Source organism: Ambystoma mexicanum, chromosome 10 (assembly GCF_040938575.1).
Source record: "Ambystoma mexicanum isolate Mex_15411 chromosome 10, UKY_AmexF1_1, whole genome shotgun sequence".
NCBI classification, from domain to species: domain Eukaryota; kingdom Metazoa; phylum Chordata; class Amphibia; order Caudata; family Ambystomatidae; genus Ambystoma; species Ambystoma mexicanum.
In genome coordinates this window covers 1,437,962,818-1,437,985,893 of record NC_090932.1, presented here as the reverse complement: position 1 = coordinate 1,437,985,893, position 23,076 = coordinate 1,437,962,818, and the positions used below count along the sequence as shown (strand labels likewise).

The 23,076-nt window shown below is 43.6% G+C and overlaps 1 protein-coding gene across 1 annotated transcript in view; it reads right to left on the bottom strand.

Moving 5' to 3' along the window:
- The window catches only part of RPL6 (ribosomal protein L6), a 29,282-nt gene extending 6,725 nt beyond the window's left edge, over positions 1-22,557 (bottom strand). The window contains exons 1-5 of the mRNA XM_069619491.1: positions 19,296-22,557; positions 19,113-19,205; positions 18,074-18,217; positions 15,223-15,271; positions 1,738-1,922 (exon numbers count right to left, since the gene is read on the bottom strand). Of these exons, the coding sequence (XP_069475592.1) occupies positions 1,738-1,922; positions 15,223-15,271; positions 18,074-18,217; positions 19,113-19,205; positions 19,296-19,445 (621 nt within the window). The 5' untranslated portion in view covers positions 19,446-22,557. The remainder of the gene's footprint in view (positions 1-1,737; positions 1,923-15,222; positions 15,272-18,073; positions 18,218-19,112; positions 19,206-19,295) is intronic.
- Positions 22,558-23,076: the final 519 nt, after the last annotated feature.

The window sequence follows — 23,076 nt, the reverse complement described above, 5'->3', positions numbered from 1 at the left end:
CCAATAAAGGACACTATTAGCCAGATCTTGCTTCCTGGAGTCCAGCACTCTGGTTAGAAGTGGGACGAGGCAGAGTGGGTCTCTGGAGGTCCACCTGGAGCTCAGCAAAGACTTGGACAGATTCAGCCTGCCAAAGACAATGCATTTGGGTCGGTGGTCTCCTGGTATTGGTGGTCCGCAGCTCCAGAGAGGCACAGAACCCCAGGAGATGGCTCAATTGGAGATAATCTGGGGACTGTTTGTTCCCACCAGTCAAAGGGAAGGAGTTGTCCTCTTCAGAGTTGCTCTGTCACACAGAAAACTGGGTCAGGACAGCGTGGTTGCTTCTCAGTGTTGCAAAGGCTCTGCAGGCATCCGTCTTCTTTGGTGAATTCAGTTCCCAGTGGCCAACTTGCCTTTCACCCCAGGAGCCTCATCTTTTTTTGAGTTTCAGCACACTCCTCTGCAATTTACAGAAAGGGGCGGGTGGCTGTTCAGGACAGCTAGACCCCAAGTGGGAGCTGGTTGCATTCAGGCAGACAAAGAACAGGGGAGTGATTAACTGCTCCCCACTTCCTACCTGCACAGACACACTGGAGCAAAGGCGGGGACACCCAAGGGTTCACGCCAAAGGCAAAACACAGACCCCCCCCCCCTCCCAGAACGATAGAAAGCCTAGCAAAGACCAGCCACGACGAAAAAAAGAAAAACTTTGAAAACACAAGAAGATCATTTGATACAACCTCAACAGGTTGAACATAGAATGTTTAAAAGACCAATAATTAAAATGTTTACATTCGCAGTAGTATTTACTACACATTGGGCATCTCCAATGCTCAGTGAGAGTCCCATTGAACACACCTTGCCCTTAGAACACATGCAAAAGCCATAACTAGAGATATGCTATGGCATTTATAACGCGCCTATACACAAGTGTTTCATAGAGGATTGTCTTAAGGGGCTAAAGTCACAGGAGCAGAGAGGTGGATACTAAGTATCCATTTGGCACTCCACATAAGGTGGTGTTGGCCAATCTCTCAGAACATAAAGTTTTAGGAGAGATACAAAGTATGTCTCTCACGAACAGCCGAAAGGATAAAGAAAGAATCTCAAAAAAGAACCCAAGGGGTTCCCAGCAACACTGCTCATAAGAGGCTTTGTGCTGCAAAACTAAAATACAGATGCCGTAAAAGAGATGGGAGGAAAGTAGACTCAAAGGAGGTAAAAGTCAGAACAGAGTTCCAAAAGACAACCCATATATAGGTTCTACTCATTCAGGATGGAAGGAAAAAGTTCGATGTCCAGCAAAAAGTGCTGGGGTTCTCGCTAGGAGAGGGGATGAAGCATAAAATGATAAATCTCCCCAACACACTGCACCCCATGGAGCAACTTCCAGATTGTTACATCCAGGCTCACACTCGAGACAAGATCATAGATTATGCCCACTTAGTGCAAATGAATAATCCCTCTCCACATCCTAGATAGTAGACAAACCGAAAGCAAATGAGAACACAGGCCCCCAGAAATAAAATCATAGTGCATTTATCATAAGCTAGGAACAAACCACTGGTGAACATAAGTGCTGAATAAACGGGGTAATTCAATGGCATTGCACAAAGGTAAGACAAACCCCTGGAGAAAACGTTTCAAAAGCAAGCAAGGAAAGACATCCATCCACCCTCCCCCAACGAGTTTCATCCAGCAATACTAGACTAAATAGAAATTGCATTTTATCATCAGAATGTATTCAATTTCTACCTCTTTTTCCGTGTCAAAAATTTCACCCTCCTGGTGTTTAGGCTTGCGCAGCTTCTTCTTTTTGAAGTAAGAGTCAGTCAGATGTTTAGGAATTTTTACAGTAGAGATGTCGAGCTTAGTAGATGTGGCAATGACAAACTTCTGGTGAGCCCTACGCAGTGGGATACGATTTATAACCAAAGGACCTGGTGATAAAATAAAAATGTTAATAAAATTCTACCAAGTGTACACATAATTTGCATCTATATGCATTTCTGAAAATCTAAATTGCTATGTCGCGAATGAAGTAGCCATAGGGTGCATTGAAAGTCCTTCCACAGCACCAGTCAGAATGTGGTTAACACCCAGAAGTTGACTGTAGCAAAGTGCTTGAATTAGTCGACTATTGTATAGCAAGTTGCCAAGCGATGCGTAATGGCCAAGCAAAAGTGACACGTTGCGGTTTCTGGCGCATGTATTTGGACGAATGAAAATGTGTACCATGCTGCACTGACCTAGAGGCTTAAGGGCACCGACACACAAAGTACATGAATCACATTAACACAACAACCATATACAGTGCAACAAAACAAAATTAAAACAAGATCAAAAAGAAAAAAGATCATAAAAGCCACAGTTATCAGGAACTTACAGGGGGAAAAGAAATTAGTTCACAACAATACTCAAATTAGTAGGTGGGGACGAGTCATGTAATTTTATAATCCTAGTCAAGAAGGTAGGAAAATTGCTAAGCCCACATGCAGTCGGTGTTATCAATAAAGCACCAATTGTCAATAGAACTAAGGACTTGAGTCTTGTGTAGAATTACTAACATAGTTGGGTCCTATTTTTTGATTAATCCAGGCAAAAATTGTATTCAAGGATTCGCTAGATTCCGGATGACTGCTTGGCGACAAAGCAAAACTCTGTAGATCAGTGTTCAAAATCCTAGCCATAGTTCCTTTTCTTAGCCTAAGATCCCTAAACAGGACGTGGGGTGGGGTGTAGCAGCCTATTTAGGAGGTAAAGAGCCTTACGGCGATATCCTGACCACTGGGCAAGGGACAGGGAGAGCTGCCTCCGCCTGCAAGGCTGGCCATTCTTCCAGAATCTCTGTGGGCTCTGTTTGAGAGTCTGAGTGGGACCCCTTCTGAGCAAATGTTTGAGGGGCCTTTCCCAATCTTTCAGGTAGGGATGTAACAGTATAACGGTATACCGTTAAAGATACCGTGAACCACTTAATTGAACAATAATAACCGTCACATTGTTTATACCGTAAAGTGTGCTTTTCAATCTGATTTGGAAAGGCTGCAGTAAGCAAGTGCTGCGCAGTCTTGGTCTTGCACTGTTGGATGTGCCGTCTGCCAAGTAGTTTCAGTTGGAGCAGTTTTTAATGCCATTCCATAAACCACACGTGCCTGACACAAAATCAATATGTTAGCAACAGGAAGAATAGATACAGTGCCAAGAAGGAAAAGGGTTTACTTTGGGTTGGCGGCTTTGGGGTTTATATATTTATAATGGATAATGTTCTCTAAACATATGGCAATGGGGGATTTCCCTGGTTCTATCATTGAATTTACATATAAGTCACACTGCGAAATTCACTCATCTCTGTGGGTATTCCCTGCTGCCATACCAAAGGGTAACATGTCAGTGATTACTGAACACCTTTGGGCCCGCAAGTAAACTAAAGGCTGTAACGTAAAGAGAGTGCGTCTGTGTGTGTGTGTATGCGCACAAGCGTATACTACCATCAGCCTCCATTGATCGGTGGCATGCAGGTTATCAAGATGGCAACATGTTCATCTTCACCAGTAGCCAGTGGGGGAGCATAAAGCCCAAATGGCCACTTAAGAAAAGCTATTCAGTTTGCTTTGCCAGTTGCAGCAGGGCTCCCCCCTCCTCCTCTCCACACGTGTGTGTGTTTGGTGGAAGCAAGGCACTTCAGTGGAAAGAATGTTGAAAAGCCCAATTCTGGCCCTGGGTGCCTGGTTTTGTGATGATAAATCTGCCAATTTATGACCTTTTAGAAAAAATTTGTCAAGATTAGTTAACTCCACCTGCTATACCGCGATAACCATGATATACCGTCATTTGGCAAGAAGGTTATCGTACCGTCATAAAACTAATACCGTGACACCCCTACTTTAAAGTACCTCTCGACTAGTCTTCTAGGAATTTAACTGAGGTCAAGAATAAATGATGGGCCCAGGGAGATCAAACCATCAAAGGTTAAGCAGGCTGCAAGATCCCACAGCATGTATTCTCTGCAAATCTGCCAGTTTGCTGGTGCCTTGTGGTCTCCTAGGAGCCCATCCGTTCTGCCATTCTGCTTTCTGGATGACTAGACCCATGGTAGACCCTGCCAGAACAAGAAAGTCAGCAGCCAAAATCCAGATGAAAAGAGACTTCAAAACGGTCAAGGTTTTTATGTACTCCAATCATCTGACTGGTGTGAGACCACTGCCGACAATCCCGTGGCGAAGAAGAAAAAAGAAAAAAAAAAAAAAAAGCATAGTACACTGGCCCATAATCTGAGGAAGAGAGATCAATGTCCTTTCACTCCTGGTGCAGACCAGACAGCAGAATTCTCTCCCATCTAGTCATCCTCCACAAAATAACAAAATACACCTTTCAGTAGTATCCACAGAGCATCTACCTTGCAACACTAAATGCAAATCTATTCTTGACGAGTTTCTACTCAGCCACATCGTCTCCCACAGCTTTATTCTGCTATACAGGCCACCTGATTGCAACCGCTATTTTGCAGACTCTCTGCAACCCCCTCAACCACGCTGATCCAGCATCCTGTGCACTCTTAGGAGACTGCAACATCTGGTTTGATGTTCCCGCCAACCCCATGACCCACTCATGCAGACAATCCGGAAGCTCTCGGCCCAACAACTGATTTCCCTCACACCCCCCCCCCCCGACCCATATTGCGGGACACACCCTAGATGCACTAATATGCACAACAGGTCAAGCCTCCACGCTCCCGTCTCAACCTCTCATCTGGACAGACCACAAGGCTATATCCTTTTCACTTCCAACCTCCCCTTTCAGCTGTTCCTGCAAACATCCACCCAGCCACTCTCCCTCCGGAATAAAATAGTCATCAACCCTGACCTGGCCAATTGCCCAGTCCTTACACTACCAGATCTCTTGCAAGGACGGACAACCCCCCCCAGTGAACCCCTTTGACAGATGGCTCTCTGAAAAGCCATGACTCCCCCCACCCCCTCACACCAACCAGTCACCCCTCCAGACGATCAACCACACACCAAAAGAGGTACTCCCAAAATCACTCAAATTGCGCCTGGAGGACCAACAGTACCCAAACAACGCTTGCAAGACAATGCATATTTGTACAAAAGAAAAAAAAGAAAAGACAAAAAAAAAATGGAAATTGAATTTTCAACTCCTAAAATCCATGCAGGGAATGCCACAAAATCCTAAGGGAATTTAACTCTCCAGTTGCCCAGCCCAGACATCCCAACTCACAAGCTCTGCAATTAACTTTCCAACCACTTCCATAACATGTCACTTGCATCATCACGTCAAAACTAACTGATCCAGCTTCCTCACCAACCCGACCAACTTTCACCTCATTCACAACTTCGTCGGTTTATACTGTCCCCACCAATCAACACCTACTGCAATTCCATGCCTCGTTGGATTTTCAATACAAGCATTAGAATCCCACTGCGCTCGCAGCTCATGCAGGTTCTCCAACCTCAATGACCTACGTCTTCCCACCTAGCTCAGAGTCCACTCATTGTATGGCTGCAGTGCTGGTGGTTAGCCCCGTTTCCTGCTTCTTTACGAGAGCAGTGCCGTCACAGCAGCGCGCCGACTAGGCCTGGGATACAAAAGAACTGGCACCTTCCTTCCCAGCCAGTCAGTGCTCAATGGCCGACAGATAACTGATAAGTGACTTGAGCTTTGCAGCTTAAACGTTCCTCTTACTCCGGCTACTGGCACATGTTCCTGGCCTTACTGTGGTCTACCACTGATAGATTGCACTGGCTCCCATTGCCGTAGACTGTTGTGGCCCACTGCATTTATTTGAAATTTTTAAAGCACACAAAGCGGCCCAGGGGCATCGCGGCACTGTTACAGCCGTGCTTACAAAGAGACAGGAGCACCAGTCTCTGGTTCTTAGTTACATTAAACCATGGCCAGAAGGGTGAAGAAACAAAGCACATAACAGTTAACAAAACTAACACCTAAAAGGAAATTTGCAGTTCAAATTTCCTCCTGTAAGGGAATAGAGTCGGGGAGGGGCCGGTGGAGACAGAGTTAAGTGATTTGCGGAATGATGGGAATGAGGTCTCATTTCAAAGGGTTGTGGGGAGGGCGTTCCAATACGTACGCGCATGGGTCGTGAAGGAGGCACATCCTGCTTTGGCCCGTTTGAATGTTGGACCCATAAAATCTCACCACGCCAACCAGTCCAACTGAGGTTGCTCTGCATATTGTCCGTCATATATAGAAGTGGGGGAGCTTTGCATGAGAGATTTGTGCGGTAGGAAGCACGTTTTGAATAGTATTCTTTGGTTGGCAACCAATGTGCTTGCTGTCTGGCCCAGGTGATGTGCTCTCTTTTGGGGCTGCTGAGGGAAGCCCTGAGCGCATCATTTTGTATTACTAGGAGTCGGTTCAGATTTTTTGGTGGATGCCAGCAAATAGGACGTTACAATAGTCTAATTTGGCTCCAATGGGGGCTCTCTTGATCGAGAGGCAGTTGGCGGTGGATAGGTATGGTTTGACTGCATTTATTAGTTTCGTAGTTAATGCCACTGAGGTTGCATATGTTGCTGTACACGCCAATTTGCTCCTGGTGATGTGTTAACCTTCATGTTTGGCAGCACCCACCCACTCCCATCACTGGCTTTCCTGGTTAACATTGTTTTCCATGACTTCTGCACTTTTCACTCTGATGTAGCCACGTTGTTCCCATCAGGGAATCCATGGTTAAACAAAAAGGAGGTAGCTCAGCAAGTTGAAAGTAGCCGAAATCTGTGTTTAAGATGCACAGCAAAGCTCCGCTTCTGCAGCCAACTTGTTCTTTAGTAAGGATTTATATTTGTTTTTTGAAAACATGTTTCTTTAAATACTTCATATTTTCAGGGTTATAGGATCCCAACTGCAAAAATAAGGCACAATAAGCTAAAGTGGATTTGACAGATTTCCCATATTTATCTGCAAAGTTCCAACTGTGGCAGTTGGCAGAGGAAGGTGCCAAGTCCATGTGAACTTACAAGGGCACCAGTGAGACTTACTCTGCCCTGTTGGGCGGTGCAAAGTGTGGAAGTGGATGCTCACTCCGTCCTAGTCAACGAATGGCGACTAGGCCAGCTGTGATACAGGACAATTAAGAGACTGCCACAGAAGGATTGCAAGACAGCAACGTGCGGAGTGGGCTTAAAAGCAGAGGTGGAAAATGATAGAAACCAGCATGGAGGAGAGGCGGGTGTGCAGCCTCTTGCCAAGCTCAGGAGAATGTTAACAATGCCCACTCTTTCCAAACACATTGCCCTGCAGTTTTCCTCAGTAAATGAAACCCAGCAGCCATACAGCACTGTGAGGACCAGGCACATTGAGACTTAGACTGGAAACCAGCGCTGTAAACAAGGGCAGCGATCCATGAGCGTGCAATAAAACTAAATCGAACAGGCAATTACAATGGAAACTAGGAGGGCTTCCAGTGCAGGCATCTGCAAAAGAGGGAGCCTTGACGGATGCAGTGACGGGATGAGGCCAGATGCAAAACTTGCTTGCATCAACGCATGCTCTCTCCATATATATGCACAGCGCCAGCGGAGTTTTGGGGGCTATACCCCACCCTTGCTGCATGAAAGATATTTTGGAGTTGTGTAGGCCTGCTAGAGTGGCAGATGAAAATCCAGACAGCAAGGTGGTCTAGGGGAGGAGAGCCGTCATGAAAATAGTGATCGTTTGGAGTAAATCTGCTAATCATCATCAACTAGCAACTAAAACTGCACAAATGAGTATCCGCTACAGCAGACTATTTTATTGATGGCTGAATACTTGTTTTTGTTAGCCAAGTAACAGTGCGTTGTTCTGGTCTCCTTTGTCATGCCTCACCTTGAGCAGTTGCTTAACCTCACAAATGTGTCGGTAATTCCGTTGAAGGGCTATGGCACCTACATTCTACTGCAGAGGTGTCTGTGGCAGTTTTGAATTTTTAGCGCCAGTAATACACCCTTCCATGATCAGCAATGTATTTTTTGCTAATTTCAAGGACCTTTTATGCCAAGAGAGCAAACTAACATAATTGGAGAGGGTCCCTGGAATGTCCCTCTTGACGCCTATAAGCATGACAGCCCAAAGAGGCAGAAAAGCAAGATGCCAGTCACTGTTTGGCCAGGAACTTCGACATTTGCGAACAGACACTAATAAATAACCATGTAAACCTTATCCACCCGAAGTCTTCATGGAAACACGTGCCTCCACACTGGACCTGGTTGACTAATACCCAGCTGTGCTGACGTCATTAGAGACACCACAACATAGTTAACATTAGCCATGAAGCAATCGCATCCCTGCACGAAAGTAGACGGACACAGGAAGAACATGCTTACACAGTTCTGTAGATAAGACAGATGCATACTGTTGAAAACCTCCATTTTCTTTCATTAGCCAAATGCAAGAGATGGAGAGCAAGCTTGCTTGAATGCTTAATAAGAAAGCCTATTGCAACTATCCATATGGAATAACAGGATTGTATAAAGAAATAAGAAGAGCCAAGTACCACCAACCCATAAGGAAAATACAATAGACAGAAATCATAGCATAACTATAGTAGATGGGTATGAAGCCACAGGCCTCAAATTAAGGGACCAAATTTTACAGCACGCTGCTCAGAACTGGTGCTCGCAGCCAAGGTCAGAGGCGAGCAGAACATTCCTGGCTACAGGGGCAAAGAGCCACTTACAATATAGCATAATAAATCCCCAGTAAAAGCAAGCCTAAAAGCACAATTTTGCTGTCTTCACCCACATGATACGGCCTAGCAGAATAGCCATTTACCTGCAATGAAGAGCAGTTCCCAGCGGAGCAGACAAGAACTGATACACATGTTGCAACAACGTTGCAACCTGCAGGGACACCAAGGCAAGGTGGTTATACCAGTGGCAACAATGGGGACAGTCTCATCACCATGAGAAGGTACATGGAGCGCTGAGAACAGCCAATCAGGGAATACAAATTCAGGGGTGGATGGCAAAGATCAATGGTAGTCCTGCAACAATGTAATCGATAGTTTTTGTGGAAGTCTCGAGGAGGGTTTGTTGGGCCCTGGGTACTCTTGCTGAACAGTGGTCGTGTAGCACGTACCTCAGTCAGACCACCCAGGTTATGGTGATTTTGCGATTTGCAAAAAAACCGCAAAATTTGCCTTTTCCCGCTATAAATCATTAAATGAGCGCAAAAAAGACACATTAGCTTTATGTATCTTTTTCACGCTCATTTAATGATTTATAGCATCCACAGAGGGGTTGCCAATTGCAGCAGCTCAAAGGTTAACAACTCCACTGAGCAAAAAGCAAATAAACCGAGGGGCTTCAATTCAAAGGTGTGAACCAGGGTTGACACCTTTGAATTCAAGCCCCTCCATGGAACTGATGGAGCTGTAGCCCTCTCCCCCCTCCACACCCCAAAATGTTAAGCTGTGGTGACTCAGCCTGGCTGTCCTAAAGAGCGTGGCCAGACAGAACGGGACACAAATGACAAAGGCCTTGCAATTAATTACCATAGCAGCAGCTGGCAATTCCTATACACAGTTATGTTAAAATCAAGTCAATACTGTTGGATTTGCAAATGCTTGTTTTTTGCAGGACTTCAGTGAAGGACACTCATAGAAACTATCTTGGGGAAGGAACCCACGTTCTGTGTTTGGCAGAGATACTGGACCTGATTAAGTGTAACAGAGTTATTCTAGGGAGGGTCTGCACTGACACCAAGCTTGCCGAGACCAAGCTTCGGCAACAGCAGTATCCCATATCTTCTTCACATGGCAGCAAGCTCCTGTAAAGCGCATTGCTGCCACAGCTGTGCTGTGACCCACACCAGTGATGTGGCCTGTCCACCGCACTAAATGACTTAAAGGATTTAAGGTGCCAGGAAACCTGGCAGGATTACTGGCAAGAGCGCTTACTGGATCCCTTGAGCTTAAGAAGCATCTTGAGGGACCCCTTCCCCAAATAACACAGTGTTGCTGTGGAGGATTAAGGCTTTGGGAGCAACTCACAGAACACTAGTAGCGATGGACCGACTGTGGGAGCACCTCAGAGTGTTATGCGGTTTCGAGAGTGCTTCCAGAGGAGCAGGCAGTGAATCTGGTAGAAAGCTGGAATAGGAACTGGGAAGGAGGCGATTTTCAGACGCAGGTGACCCACAGTGAAGACTAAGAGCTAAAGGAATTACATAAATGCCCTGATTTATGCAAAACAATTCTAGCAGTGCGCAGCAACGGACTGGGAGTATAGATCTGGGGGACGAATGCTGGCGAGGGAAGTGCCTTCAGCCTTGGTGGCAAGCCAGATGGCCTGTAGATGATGCTGAAGGGAGGATTCTCATGGCTCATTTGGATGGGAGACAGTCTTTTTGAGATTATCGTATCGACGTTGTCATCTTTAATTAAGATACACCTTCCATTTACTTTTATAGGGATCCCACCACCCCCATGCCATCTTTGGATTTCCTCTTTCTTCACTGCACTCACCCACTATCTATACCCAACGCTTCACTCCCCAGTCTTTTAAAATTTTCGATTTTGGTACTTATCTGCCAATTTAGGCTTTGAGGGTGTTTAGCTCCACTTCAATGTCATTGTTTTGAAATGTGTGGACCTAACCCCGGAGGACTGCCCGTACATATTGGGTTCACATGCCATGACTAAAGAGTGGTAGTGAAGCAGTGATGGGCTTCCAGAAATGGACCATAAGGGTTACCTTAAGGTGTGCCTGGACGCACCTGTGTGAGAGGATCTCAGTAGGGGGATAGCAGAAGGGGCGCATTTTAGAATTTAGGTAGATCAGCAAAGCTGTGTGCTTGTGTGCCTGTATGTGTCTACATCCCAGTACTGAAAATGCAGGGGTTATAGCTGGGCAGCATTATGAAGGTACCAAAGCAGGAGTTGCGTAGAGTGCTGAAAGTCAGGACTGAGGTCGCCTGGTAGAGCTATATTTAGGAACCCACAGAAAAAAAGAGGAGCTGCAAGTCAGGACTGGTGTGATTAGGGGAGATGGGATTGAGACCAAGTACTGAAACTGATGTAGCTCAGGAATGGACGGGGGTGCTCAGAAAGCTATGCAATCAGTGCCATTATAGTGCTTATAAATCAAGTGGCAGAAGGCATTAACTCAGAAGACTGCTTTGAAAAAACAATGACGGGCATTTCAGGCTCACAGTTTGATGCTATTGCTCGAAAAAGTTAGCTCAAAGGTTTGTTCAAAGTTCTCCACATCACCTCAAACATTCCTGTTTCAATGTGCAACACTCTGTACTGTTCAAGTTCTCTGTTTTTGGATAAAAAAGATGTTAAATGATGTATTTTTCGACAATAAATAATGCCGCAAAAAATGCAGTTGTGTGCCGCAATTTTTTCTTTTTTGTGCCGCAAAATTTTCCATTTCATGCCGCAATATCCTGGAGGGTCTGCTCAGTACTCTGGTATAACTTTACATAATGTTCTAGCTGCAGTTGCATTAAACATCAGGCTTTAGGCAATTCCCTGACATTGTATACAGAGGTCTCACATTTTCAAATATCTAGTTGCATCAATGAAAGTGTTGTGCGATTCCATAATGGGATAGGTTTTCACGTCACTAATGGGTCCAAATGTTTATCTGGCTATATATATGTATATATATATATTTTTTTTACTCTGAACTGGTAGCTAGCGACTCAACCACACATTTCATGGGAACCTTGCTCATTAAGTTGAGTGCCACACAAAACCCACCAGACTTATATCAGATTTTCATTTTACCATTGCTTAACATACTAAAACAGCAAAAGCAACGCACATTTTACTCCCTCAAAATTCAGCATATGTAGTTGCAGTCCACATTTTTTACACAGAAAATGGTACACCAAAGATACAGCGAGTAGCATTGCAGGTTTTCCCTCGTGCACACAAACACAGCATGGCAGACACAATGCAAGCTTCCTTCACAAGCATGCGAGGTACAGCAGAGGCTTCCCTCGCACAAAGGAGCACTCAGCAGAGCAAAATCAGTCTCAATAGGTGGAATACAGGCAACAACCATGCCATCTTCCATTTGACCACCGTCACAGATGTTGCAGGCACACAAAGAAGTGCAGCAGTACAGGCCCCCATAAAGGGAACACGTGAAAATGTAGCATTGGCAGAAGCAGAACAAAGTAACCCACACATTTTGAAAAAAAAAAATATAGCATGGGCAGCAAAACAAGATTCCCTCAGACATAAAAAAACAAGGAGAGCATCATTGCAACAAACCTGCCCTGGACATGCTACATGCAGCACACATCCGAAAATTCAGGTTTTGGGGATTTCTCGTGTTTGTTGGGAAATTTGAAGGAGCTATATGTGATCACCCCTGGGAAAGGGGCTAGTAGAGAATAAACCTCACGTTTCATTTGGAGAGGGCATGCCAAATTGCTGCCCCACCCATCGTTTTACCCCATTCTTAACCTGAAAAAGCTTCTCAAATCCAGAGCTCATTTGATTAGCTACGGACATTGTCAGTTTCATTGTGGGAAATGCATCACTGCTATAAGTCCTCGCAAGATCCACGTTCTCTCACTAGTTGTCATAACTAAATAATTTACCTGAAAGTGGTAGAGAGTGGTCAGTCTAAATACTTGAGAAGGACAATATGGCATAGTTATACTCCTCTCCTTATCCAACAGAACACAGCACTTCCTCTCTGCCCCAGCCACCTCAAACAGCTCTTCCCTTACCCTCCAGTCTTTCTACAAGCACTCTTCCACTACACTGCCCCTTTTCTCTGTGGCATCCTCCCACTAGTCTTTACATTCCCCTTCATCCTCGCACCAACCCTTCCTCTCCCAATTTTTCTCCCTTCAGCACTTCCTTATTCACCTCCTGTAGCTGCCGAGTGCCGCCCCCCCCCCCCCCATGTTGCATGCAACGAAATCAGTGATGGCCTTCAGCCAATAGCCGTTTCCAGCCTGGGAGTTGGTTTCATTTTTCCATCCTAAAATAGGGGATTTCAAAAAATAAATATAGGTCTACATGTCCGAGTTCCTGAAGTTGGCTAAAAAGCCAGGCCTGGTGGGCAACGTCACAAGTGTTATGGGACGACTAGGAAGCTAGTCTCATCCTTCCTTTCCGTGGCTCTCTTCTGAGAGTTCTTCCTCTCCCGTCCCTCAACACCTTGTTAGAAATGTTGAGCTTGCCAATACATCCTGTGACGTAAATACCCAGAAAAAGACGCGTTACTACTGCCTACAATACTTAAGGCTGTACCCATATCCAATGAGAAGGTGTTTACAGTGTTGAATCACACACCATTAAGGAGTGCGATGCCCCGTATGGGAATTCTACTGATGCGAAGGTGGTTTACAAAACTAGTATAAACTTACCTTGCTGAACATGTGTGATTTACAGATATTTTGTCACTGTTACATAATTGACTAAAAGTGTAAAGGTAGATGTGTTAAAGAGGTTAAATTCTATGAAATCAATCCGACTGCCATGGATTAGGGTTTAGACATTAGCAACACCAGGGATACGCAACTGGGAGAGTTAGCTGAATTACTGTGTTCTGAACACCTGACCCCCCTGAAGAAATGTTATTACTGGTTACATACATGGGAACGAAACATGTCAGGTAATTGTGCAGAAACTGGTAGCGATGATGAGGTTGATTGAATTAGCCATAACTGCAGAAAATGTAATGTGTGTTCAGTTAATGATATCTTTGTGAAAGAAAGATTGAATTGTAATACATTGAGTCAATGTGATATTAAAGGACTGTACGTTCATTCAATGGCACTTCCTGCCGAGTCCACCACAGGCGAGCTATTAGTTGGCCTATTTGCATCACCTGCCCTGCATATGATAAGCACATTTTCTAAACCCTTCAGGAGCGGAACCAGAAACAAAGTTCGAATGAAAATCGCCTTACGCTTTCACAGGGGGTGGGGCGGGGGGAGAACATGACTGGCAACATCTTGTGGTGATATGAGCGTTGAGATGATACTGGAGTGAAGTGGGTCTGAATGACAGTGTAGAAAGGCACTTGTCAAAGGAAAAACTGAAGTGCTTGGTTACTGAAATGGGGGTAGGAATTTGGGATACATCTCCAATGGGGCCCCAGAGTTACCTAGGCATCGAGATCTATACAACTGTTGATTTAACAGTTGATATTACATTAGGTTTATGTTGTGGGATGGTTAAGGGAATGCAATTAAGAGGGTGTGGATCCGACAGACCAGAGATTTAAGCTAAAAGGGAACTAAAGAAAAGAAACGAGGGGCTGAAGACAACAGGCACTCAACACTTCTAGGATACCTCAACCGAAGGGTAGTGACCCTTAATGTGAAAGGCTTTACCTTCAAAACGTAAATCCAGTGAGGTAAACGCCTGTCCATAATGCTCATGTAGGAAACAAATTAAAGGATAGGCAATAAATACTGAATCCCCAGAAGGGCGTGGGACAATCATTCTGGGCAATCGTTAAGGGCAGGGGCAATCAGATATTTGTTAATGCGGGAGCTCCTGTTAACCAAACCAAGGGTTCCCTTGGAGATGCAAGTAAATTGGGAAACAAATGGGGGATCAAAATCTGGGACAAGTTTTGGGACCGGGTGTGCCAGAAGGGAAACAAGCCAATTGCAGTTAATAGTGGGGTGCACTCGTTCATAAAACTCCAGTTTCTGAAAAGAAATCCTAGCATGGATCAAGAATGCAATGACATGTACAGCGTCACCCACATTGGCACTTTTTGGAATGAGGACGACCAAGTCATACATAGGATACCCTCTTTGCTGCTAGCATCAAGGTGTTGCATAGCTACTTACTGGAAAAAGCCAGAGAAAACTTCTAAAAAGGAATTGTCAATTAAAAGCTGGGACTTTTTCAATATGGAGAGACTGACGTGCATGCTGGAGAGAAGGGACAGAGACTTGACTAGCCTTCAAAGTATGAAACTTGATGAAAGCCATTATGTTACATTAGGAGCTAGATAACATTTGCCTCCTTCATAGATCAACCATATAAAGTTGTCTGTGCGCGCCTCTCCCCAACAGGGGGACAATTCTCACAAACGGCAACACAAACTTGCTTGACACGATTAACTACCCTATATACATTTTAAAAAAAAAACTAAAAAGAAAAAAAAATAGAATTAAGCACCAGAGTCTGCTAACATGCCAACAGATATTACAAAGCAATTAGTTAGGCACAAAGGCATACAAGAGCTAGGATAAAAAAAAATATATAGCCAACCAGATACATAGGCTTCTTACCAGTTACAAGGAGCAAACCAGACCCAAGTTGCTTCAGGAACACCACACGCTATGAATAAAATAAAAGTACATGAGATTCCATTCAGACAAGTTAGATATTTCAATAGTCAGCACTTGAAACACAAATGATGCTTTGTTTTGAAATATTACGCATTGTTGAAAAAAAAAAAGACACCCAAAATGTCCTTTATAACTTATGCGCGTTGCTCTTTAGCTTCGTGAAACGGTAGTTAAGGCGCGTAAACTATACCCACAGCATTTAAGACGCATAATTTGGACCACAAGTAAAACAAATTCAAACATGTAGCTTTCAAATGTAAAATCTGAAGAATCCCACAATACAGCTTCCTTCCCTTTCTGCTAAGAGTGAGTAATCCTAGATGCATGCAAACTTAGTCATGTTCACCCCTTAACCAAAAACGGACGAGTAACCATGTAATTATCAAAAATATACATATTTTAATATTTACCAAAACACATTACAATATATTTCTCTAAAAATACACACCAATATTATCAGAACACATTCTGAAACACATGTCTATGCGTATACATATTCTACAAATGGCGAAGAAGCTAACACTTAAAACCCTTTTGTGCCTAACTGTAGGGCAATTCTCTTTTTTAACCACCACTGTTAATACTACCCTTCTTAATTCATACGGGCAAAGGGCTGTTCAAATGGAGCCCGTTTTTATGCCAGGTGGTTAGCAAGATAAACTATCGGCAACAGTAATTTATTGAAACCGGCTTGTGCCTTTACATTTATTTTCCAACATAAAATGTCACTTCCAGTGTTACTTTCTGTAGAATACAACCATGATTTGCATAGTGCCAAAACTACAAAGTCATTGGCTTCAATAGTATGCACCGATTGTATTGATATCAGCAATACAAATTCAACGGCGTTAAACACTTCCTGTATTGCATGTTGCAGGAATAAATAAAAACAAAGTTTTGGCAGAAGTAGACAAACACAGAAGTATGCAACGCGTGTGGTTTTGGCGTAATTTCCATCTAGAATAAATGGGTAAAGTGCTTGACAGTAGTGAAGGTTCACGATTGAATAAAAAGAGCCCTCAATAACATCATCACTGGAAAACAATGTGTGCCACCGAAACCCCTCTGTATTTCACCCTTTCGTACCAGCCTAGTATCCAGTACCACCTGCTAGGCAGCAGCCTCAATCCACACCATCTCTCTGCTCAATGGATTGCCCAGCCTGACTTTCTCGAAGTGCTGCATGTATACATGTAAAACTACAATTGTAAACTACTAATCCAAGGACTGAACGGCCAATTGCATTTAAAAAGAGGAATCTTTGCCTTGGCATAACCATGCAGTTAGGCAGAAAATATCAAATCCAATAATAGATGGCCGATACTCGACTCGGCAGGCTCTGGATTTGCAAGGGTCTTACATGAACTAAGCATCATATTCATGCCATGCTGGTTCATACATCATGGACCTTTGAAGCAGGCAGTTTGAGCTGCAATCAGCCAGCAGAGGCTAGCAGCTTACCTAATAGTCACATGTTAAGCAGCCCTACAGCCTGCTCGCCTTTTAAACTGGATCGATCCCTCACATAACCAACACAAAAATGAACAAAGCCAAACTATCGGCTTTGCCGTTACTGGTTTGAAAGTGGGAGTAAAAAATAAACCCAAATTTCAACTCACTTGGGGGTATTATACAGGGTACATATGGGACTACAGCCTAATACCTTTTTGCAATAAACAGACCAGAGCAACTCCTGCGACACAAATTGATCCTGCAGGGTGGTGTAGATTGGTGTGCTACACCATGTATAGGGGAGGAACAAGGAGCAGATCATTTTTTAAAAAGCGAGTAGCATATTGAAAGAGCCACAGCGCATATTACAGTCATGAAAAAAGTAGTAACATCGTGGGTGAAAAAAGAGCCCCATTAGTAGGCCAGTTTAACGAGAACCGGGGTGGAGATAGTTTTAGCAGTGTTGTGGGTGAAGTTAGGCCATCTTTCTGGCTACGGAGGAAATCATGTAGCTTACGGTCGCTGTCTGGTTGGTCTTATGGCACAATGAGGAGAAATTGATACTAGGGATGGAAAAGTAAGTTGCATTAGAGGTTTGGAGAAAGGGGAACATCAGTTTAGCAACAGACAAAACTGCCTCCCCACCCTGCGCAGCAGGAAGAGAGTTGGTGAAAGGTCGGGGGGGGGGGGGAGGAAGACAAATAAGACCCGGTTGTCATCAGAAAATAAGTGGTATTAAAAGCTTAAGCATTAGTTTGCCCAGAGAAAATGTGTACATATTAACGAGGAGTGGGTCCAAGACTGATCCTGTGGACACTTATGCAAGAGTAGGAGTAGCAAAGGTGTTCCAGGGGAAGGAGAACAGCCAAAGAGATAAGGGTCCACCATTGTAGTAGTCCTTGGAGCCAAGACAACACAGTTTAGAAGAATGGATGGACCATGGTGTCAGAGGCAGAAGATATTGACCAAGAGGAGTGCTATCGATTGACAGAGAAAAGGGACATATGGTCGGACTGCTAGCCTTTTTGGATTAAATTAACCACCCCCCCCCCCCCCCAACCACAGACGTATAATTCTACCAAGTTTTCGATCTTTGGTCGGGAGATGCAATAGAACCAAGCCAAAATTGAGACTTCAAGTATGCTCACAGAAAATGCCCATTATTCATACATTTGCCACCCTTCCCAAAACCCGAAGTGACAATCCGGAGGTGTGTGGTTCAATAAAAATGCTCACTGGGCAGACAGTAGAAAACAAGGGCAAACCTTGCAGAACAAAGCACCGGAAACTTAGCAAATGTTTCAACACATGCCACAATGAAGTTACAAATCAAATTTACCCTTCCTCTATGACGCCCGTTCAAAAGGATCAACACTGTCCCAGGAGTAATGGTAGAACGCAGCTTGCGCCTGTGCTGGGAAAAGGGCTTTTTACCATGACTCAGCAGCTTGCGGGGAACATCCTCAGTCGGATAGTATCGTGGCTGGAAGAGGGAAAAAAAAGTTTTACAACCATTTCTTAAATTAATGTCCATTTCTGATTCCACCATAAATGCTCTCCTTGTCTGCCAGCAGCATAACAAAAAAAGCTCAAGGTAAAAGATCAGTATCTCGTGTAAACAGCCCACAATAGGTCAGATGGGATCTTCAATAGATAACATGCCCTTCTACACGTGTAGAATTAGTAGAGGACAAACAATTCTTAAATGCTATATTACAGGCTTAATATTATTGGTGCTGTGTTGGTAGTGTGTGTGCAGCAACCTCCAAGAATAAAAATGGGAAGGAGTATTTTACTCCCCATTTCTTTAAGTTGGGAGTAAGAAAAGTTTCTCTGTCTGAACAGGCATTTTCTGGGCAAGTACAACAATCTTAATTGTAAACCAGACAGCCATACTTAGTACCCATCAATACAAATAACTTTGTGCATCTTAAGTTACTTTTCAGATACGGCAGTAATTCAGAGCACCTTGCTGTTATCAGTGTACCGCTAACCCCAAACATATCAGTGGAGCAATGAGCATTATTCGCTCACGTTTTAAGATTTTTTGTTGGGAATACTTGCATCGTTTTAGGAAGTAAAAGGGGCTAGTGGGGAACTGTATGTGGATTTTCTTAATGCTCCCCCACAGGCCAATAAGTTATGCTTATACCCTCCTAAGAGAGAAAAATATTGATTGCAAGCACCCTAGATCTAAATATCCAAGTAAGACAAACCCACCAATTCCTAGCGACATTCCATTTGCAATGGAAAAGGATAAGCACTACACCAATTCATTTAGTTTAGGGACCGAGTAGTGCGAAGGCAACAGTGCCACATCCAGACAAAATACTACAAAAAGTAATAGTAAAGCATGCAACTTAAGGGCAAGCACTTACCATTTTACGTAGCTTAACCATACGGGTGCCTCCATTTTTGTCTCCACCAACTGGCTTGGATACAGTACCAGGTGCTCGTGCCTTCTTTTCAATCTAGGAATAGAGACAGGAAGCAACCTGTATAAGCCAATTGAGAAAACTACAATCTACAGACGTTGTAGTTTCACATTCACACAATCTTACCTTAGTTTCTGGTGCAGTGTATTTGCGCTTGTACAAAGCCTTTCTGGCATACATCGCAGTCCGGGAATATTTCCCGATACCACGAGCCAACACCGGGTTACGGCTGGCATGGTGCTTTTTGGTCTTTTTGGCTTTCTGCTCGTCTGCCATCTGCCAAAATTAAACACAGAAGACATTATTTAATATGCATTTGTTATAGCGCACAAGATCTCAAACTACCACACATCTAGTAAAATTCCATTGCATACAAGTCTTTCCAAACGGCAATTAACTCTGCATTAAAAACATGCCCATCACAAATTCAAAGTGTAACTTCAGTGCACACAACAGCAAGCAGCAACCCATAGCGCTCTTTAAAGCAATACTATAATATTATTGATTTTGTGCATAATATTTCAAGCAATCGGTTGTTACTAAATTTGAAACTGATAATTGACAAACAGGGAACCAGGTCGCAAAAAGCCAAAGTGTGCCAGCCTCTCGTAGTTATCTCGAATAGGGTAAAGATGGTTTATTGTTCTTGCATTTAAAGTATGTATATGGCGTTTTGCCCCCCAAAACAAAAAACCGTAAAGGCACAATCCTGAGGTGGTGGGAATGGCAATGCTAAACTTGGTGGGTGATGTGGAACACACGAAAGTCATTACAGCAGTCCCAAGGCCTCAGGACTACTCAATGAGTGGAGAAACGTGGGCAGATGCTTCCTCTTGGTTACGAAAGTGGAGCTTTAGTGAAGATATGATCGGAAGATTGCGTTAATTGTGCGGGAGAGGGGGACAAGCTTGCAGAGAGCTTTAAAAACAAGTAGTACGTTTTAAGTGCAAGAGACGAAAAAATAAAAGCGCACACTGGAGTTATCCAAATTCTTGTTTGGCCGTCTGTTGCAGTTAACTCTAAACAGGTCGATCGCCCGTAGGATTTTCTGCAGTTATTAAATTGAGAATCAATTTAATGGGATATCAAGACCCCATTTGTATGTGGCAATGATATACGCATACCAGCATCTCACATTAAAGACTAAAGGATTTCATTGCACAGTCTGTAACACTAAAAGTAGCACAATCGTTTTTAACTCCATGTTCAGTAAATCTTCTGGATCAGGAGAGAACTAGTCACTTCGGATCCAGGAAACCTCCTTCTAATCTAACAGGACACGAATTAGGTTCACGTGGCGGATTGGACTCCCGAACCTCCTAAATCTCTGGCTCGATTTATTTTTAACGTCTAAAATAAAGCCATCTACTCTGAAAAATCTTACATCGCTAACAAGCGAAGTTAGCATTCACTCAAAAAATTTGGGAAAGCAAAACAATGTATGACAAACACTTCTCGGTACTGGTTGAATATGCAAGGAGAGATTAGATCATTCCTTTTGCGTACACAAAAATTGTTCTCGCCAATAAACACAAGCCAGTTTAGAGTCGTCGGTAAGAGCAAGAGAATACTGCCTTTGGTATTTCTCGTTGAAAACAGACAGTTTGTAAGGGGCATACAACTTCAGATAGACACCCTATACAGACAAAAACACCAGTCACATTACTCTCACGCCACAAATGTCACAGCCGCCATCCTATACAGAAGTGAAGAAGCAACCATGGTCACAGGACGACCACAACATGGCTCTCTCCCATGACACCAAAAATCCTAGCACTGCCACATTTATTTATATAGGAGGAAGAAAAATGAACTTTTGAACACAAAAAAAAAAAAAAATATATATGAATAAAAACAGGAAGCGGTGCACTACAAAGCTAGCTTGAGCGACATTCTGACCAGGCTAGACAGTGAAACTATTGAAAAAGCATTTCCAATGTCTGATGACAAGCGGTCTGTTTATACTTATTGAGGAAAGAGGCATCCTGCCATTTCCATGGAGACAGGTCATTAGGCGGGCGATGCAGCAACGGATACGATTAGCACAAGATGGCCGCGCCCTGCTGCCTCATTTCATATGTGTAAAAGTGAGGAAAACTACAGTAAGGTGTATAGGAAATGTTTTTACGATCGATCAACGTATGCTTAAACACATGCCCAAACTCTCTGGACAATATTTTTGAGCGTACTGTTCCTTTAAGTGCATGTAGCCAGTGCAGCCAACTGTGCTCTGGATATAACCATGATGGGTGAAGTGCTAGAGTGGAGGCAGAGGAAGTGCCCTCAGGTGCTTTCAGTTTGCATGCATCATCTCAGGATGCCCCCACTAGCCCCAAAACACTTTAAAGGACCCATTACCAAAGTCAACCCACACTACATATTAGGATCGTGGCCACAACGCTTCATTTAGATCGTATGTCCTAGCACAAAAAAACAAAACCTCAAACAAACACTGCAGTATGCATTGCAAGACATAATCGGACTCAGGCCGATTGGGATAAGACCACGCATGTCTGTGGTTGGCAATTCACTGAATAAACCAACGGCCAATTACTAAAAATAGTGATTAGACTAATCCCAAAACAAAAATATTTTTAGGTATAAAATGAAGTCTTTTCTCAAACGGAAACCCACTAGATAAGACGCACTTGAATACGGGAGCTCGTGCACACAAGGGCACGCAATTTTATTTATGCACAAGTTTGAATGAAAGTTAGGAAATCACACAAAACACATTACATAGCATCAACATTCTGACAACATATAGATAACCGTAGCCGTTAGAAAATAACTATAGCGTCCAGGTGGAACGAAATCAACTTTGTGCACTTTTTTGTAAGAACTGCGATCATTTAGAGAAACAGCACGGGACAACGTTTTCGCGTATTGGCATAGACGGGGATAAACATTAGAAGTTACCCCGACGCAAAACGGTGCGTCGCAGCGCTACTACCACCACTGAAATTGCTAACAGGATGGCAGATACGACGCAGTAGACACTTTTGTATTTTATTTCACTTCATGACACCATGTTATTTGGACGATTCAAATTACGGTTTTCTGTTGTATAGTCTTTGGGAATCAAGCCCATGGGTACACTGTCACATTACTGGTTACCGTCACGCACGGAACGTTAGAGGGGTTAAGAAACACGTCCTTTTCCTGGGTTAATTGCAGCGGCTGACTTCCAGAACGATCACGCCTCCGTAACTAGCTACGATTAATTGTTAGGCCACATAACATCTAAGACATGGAATGGGTGAGCCTAGCAGCTTTGTCTCCAATTGTCACTGAAGCACCGACTGGGGATTTAGGAGGCGGATTCCAATGGATTGGAATCACGAAACCATAGCAGAAACGGCAAAGAACGGCCATTCTTACCTTTGCTGAGGGGAAAAGAATTAACATCCGGGTCACCGACGTATAAGAGTACGCCTCAACATCACTTCCGGCGTGGAGAGCTACGGGAAATGTAGTTTTAAATAGAAATCTTGTAGGCTCGTTTTCATCCCGTGGCAGCCGCGGCCGTGCTTAACAATTCTGCGGATTATGAGTCCAAATATAGTGGTTGATTCCTGAATGTGTTAATTAAAGCTCCCGATTGTGTTTACTACAGCTGGACAATTATCGCTTATTTTACATAAAGTCCGCCATTTCGAAAAGGGCATTAGCGCCACATCAGACTTGGAGATGAGATTCACCAGTTCGTTGTTGACAATATGTTTTTTTCTTAAATAAAACGCATGTATATATATATATATATATAATATGTAGTTAACGTTGGCAACATAATACAGTTTATTTTAAAGCCTGACTGTACGGTGCAGTATGTGCAATTTAGGTGGATAATACTGTCTAAACCACGACCGATTAGGAGTATTATATGCACTGTTCTACCCCTCTAATC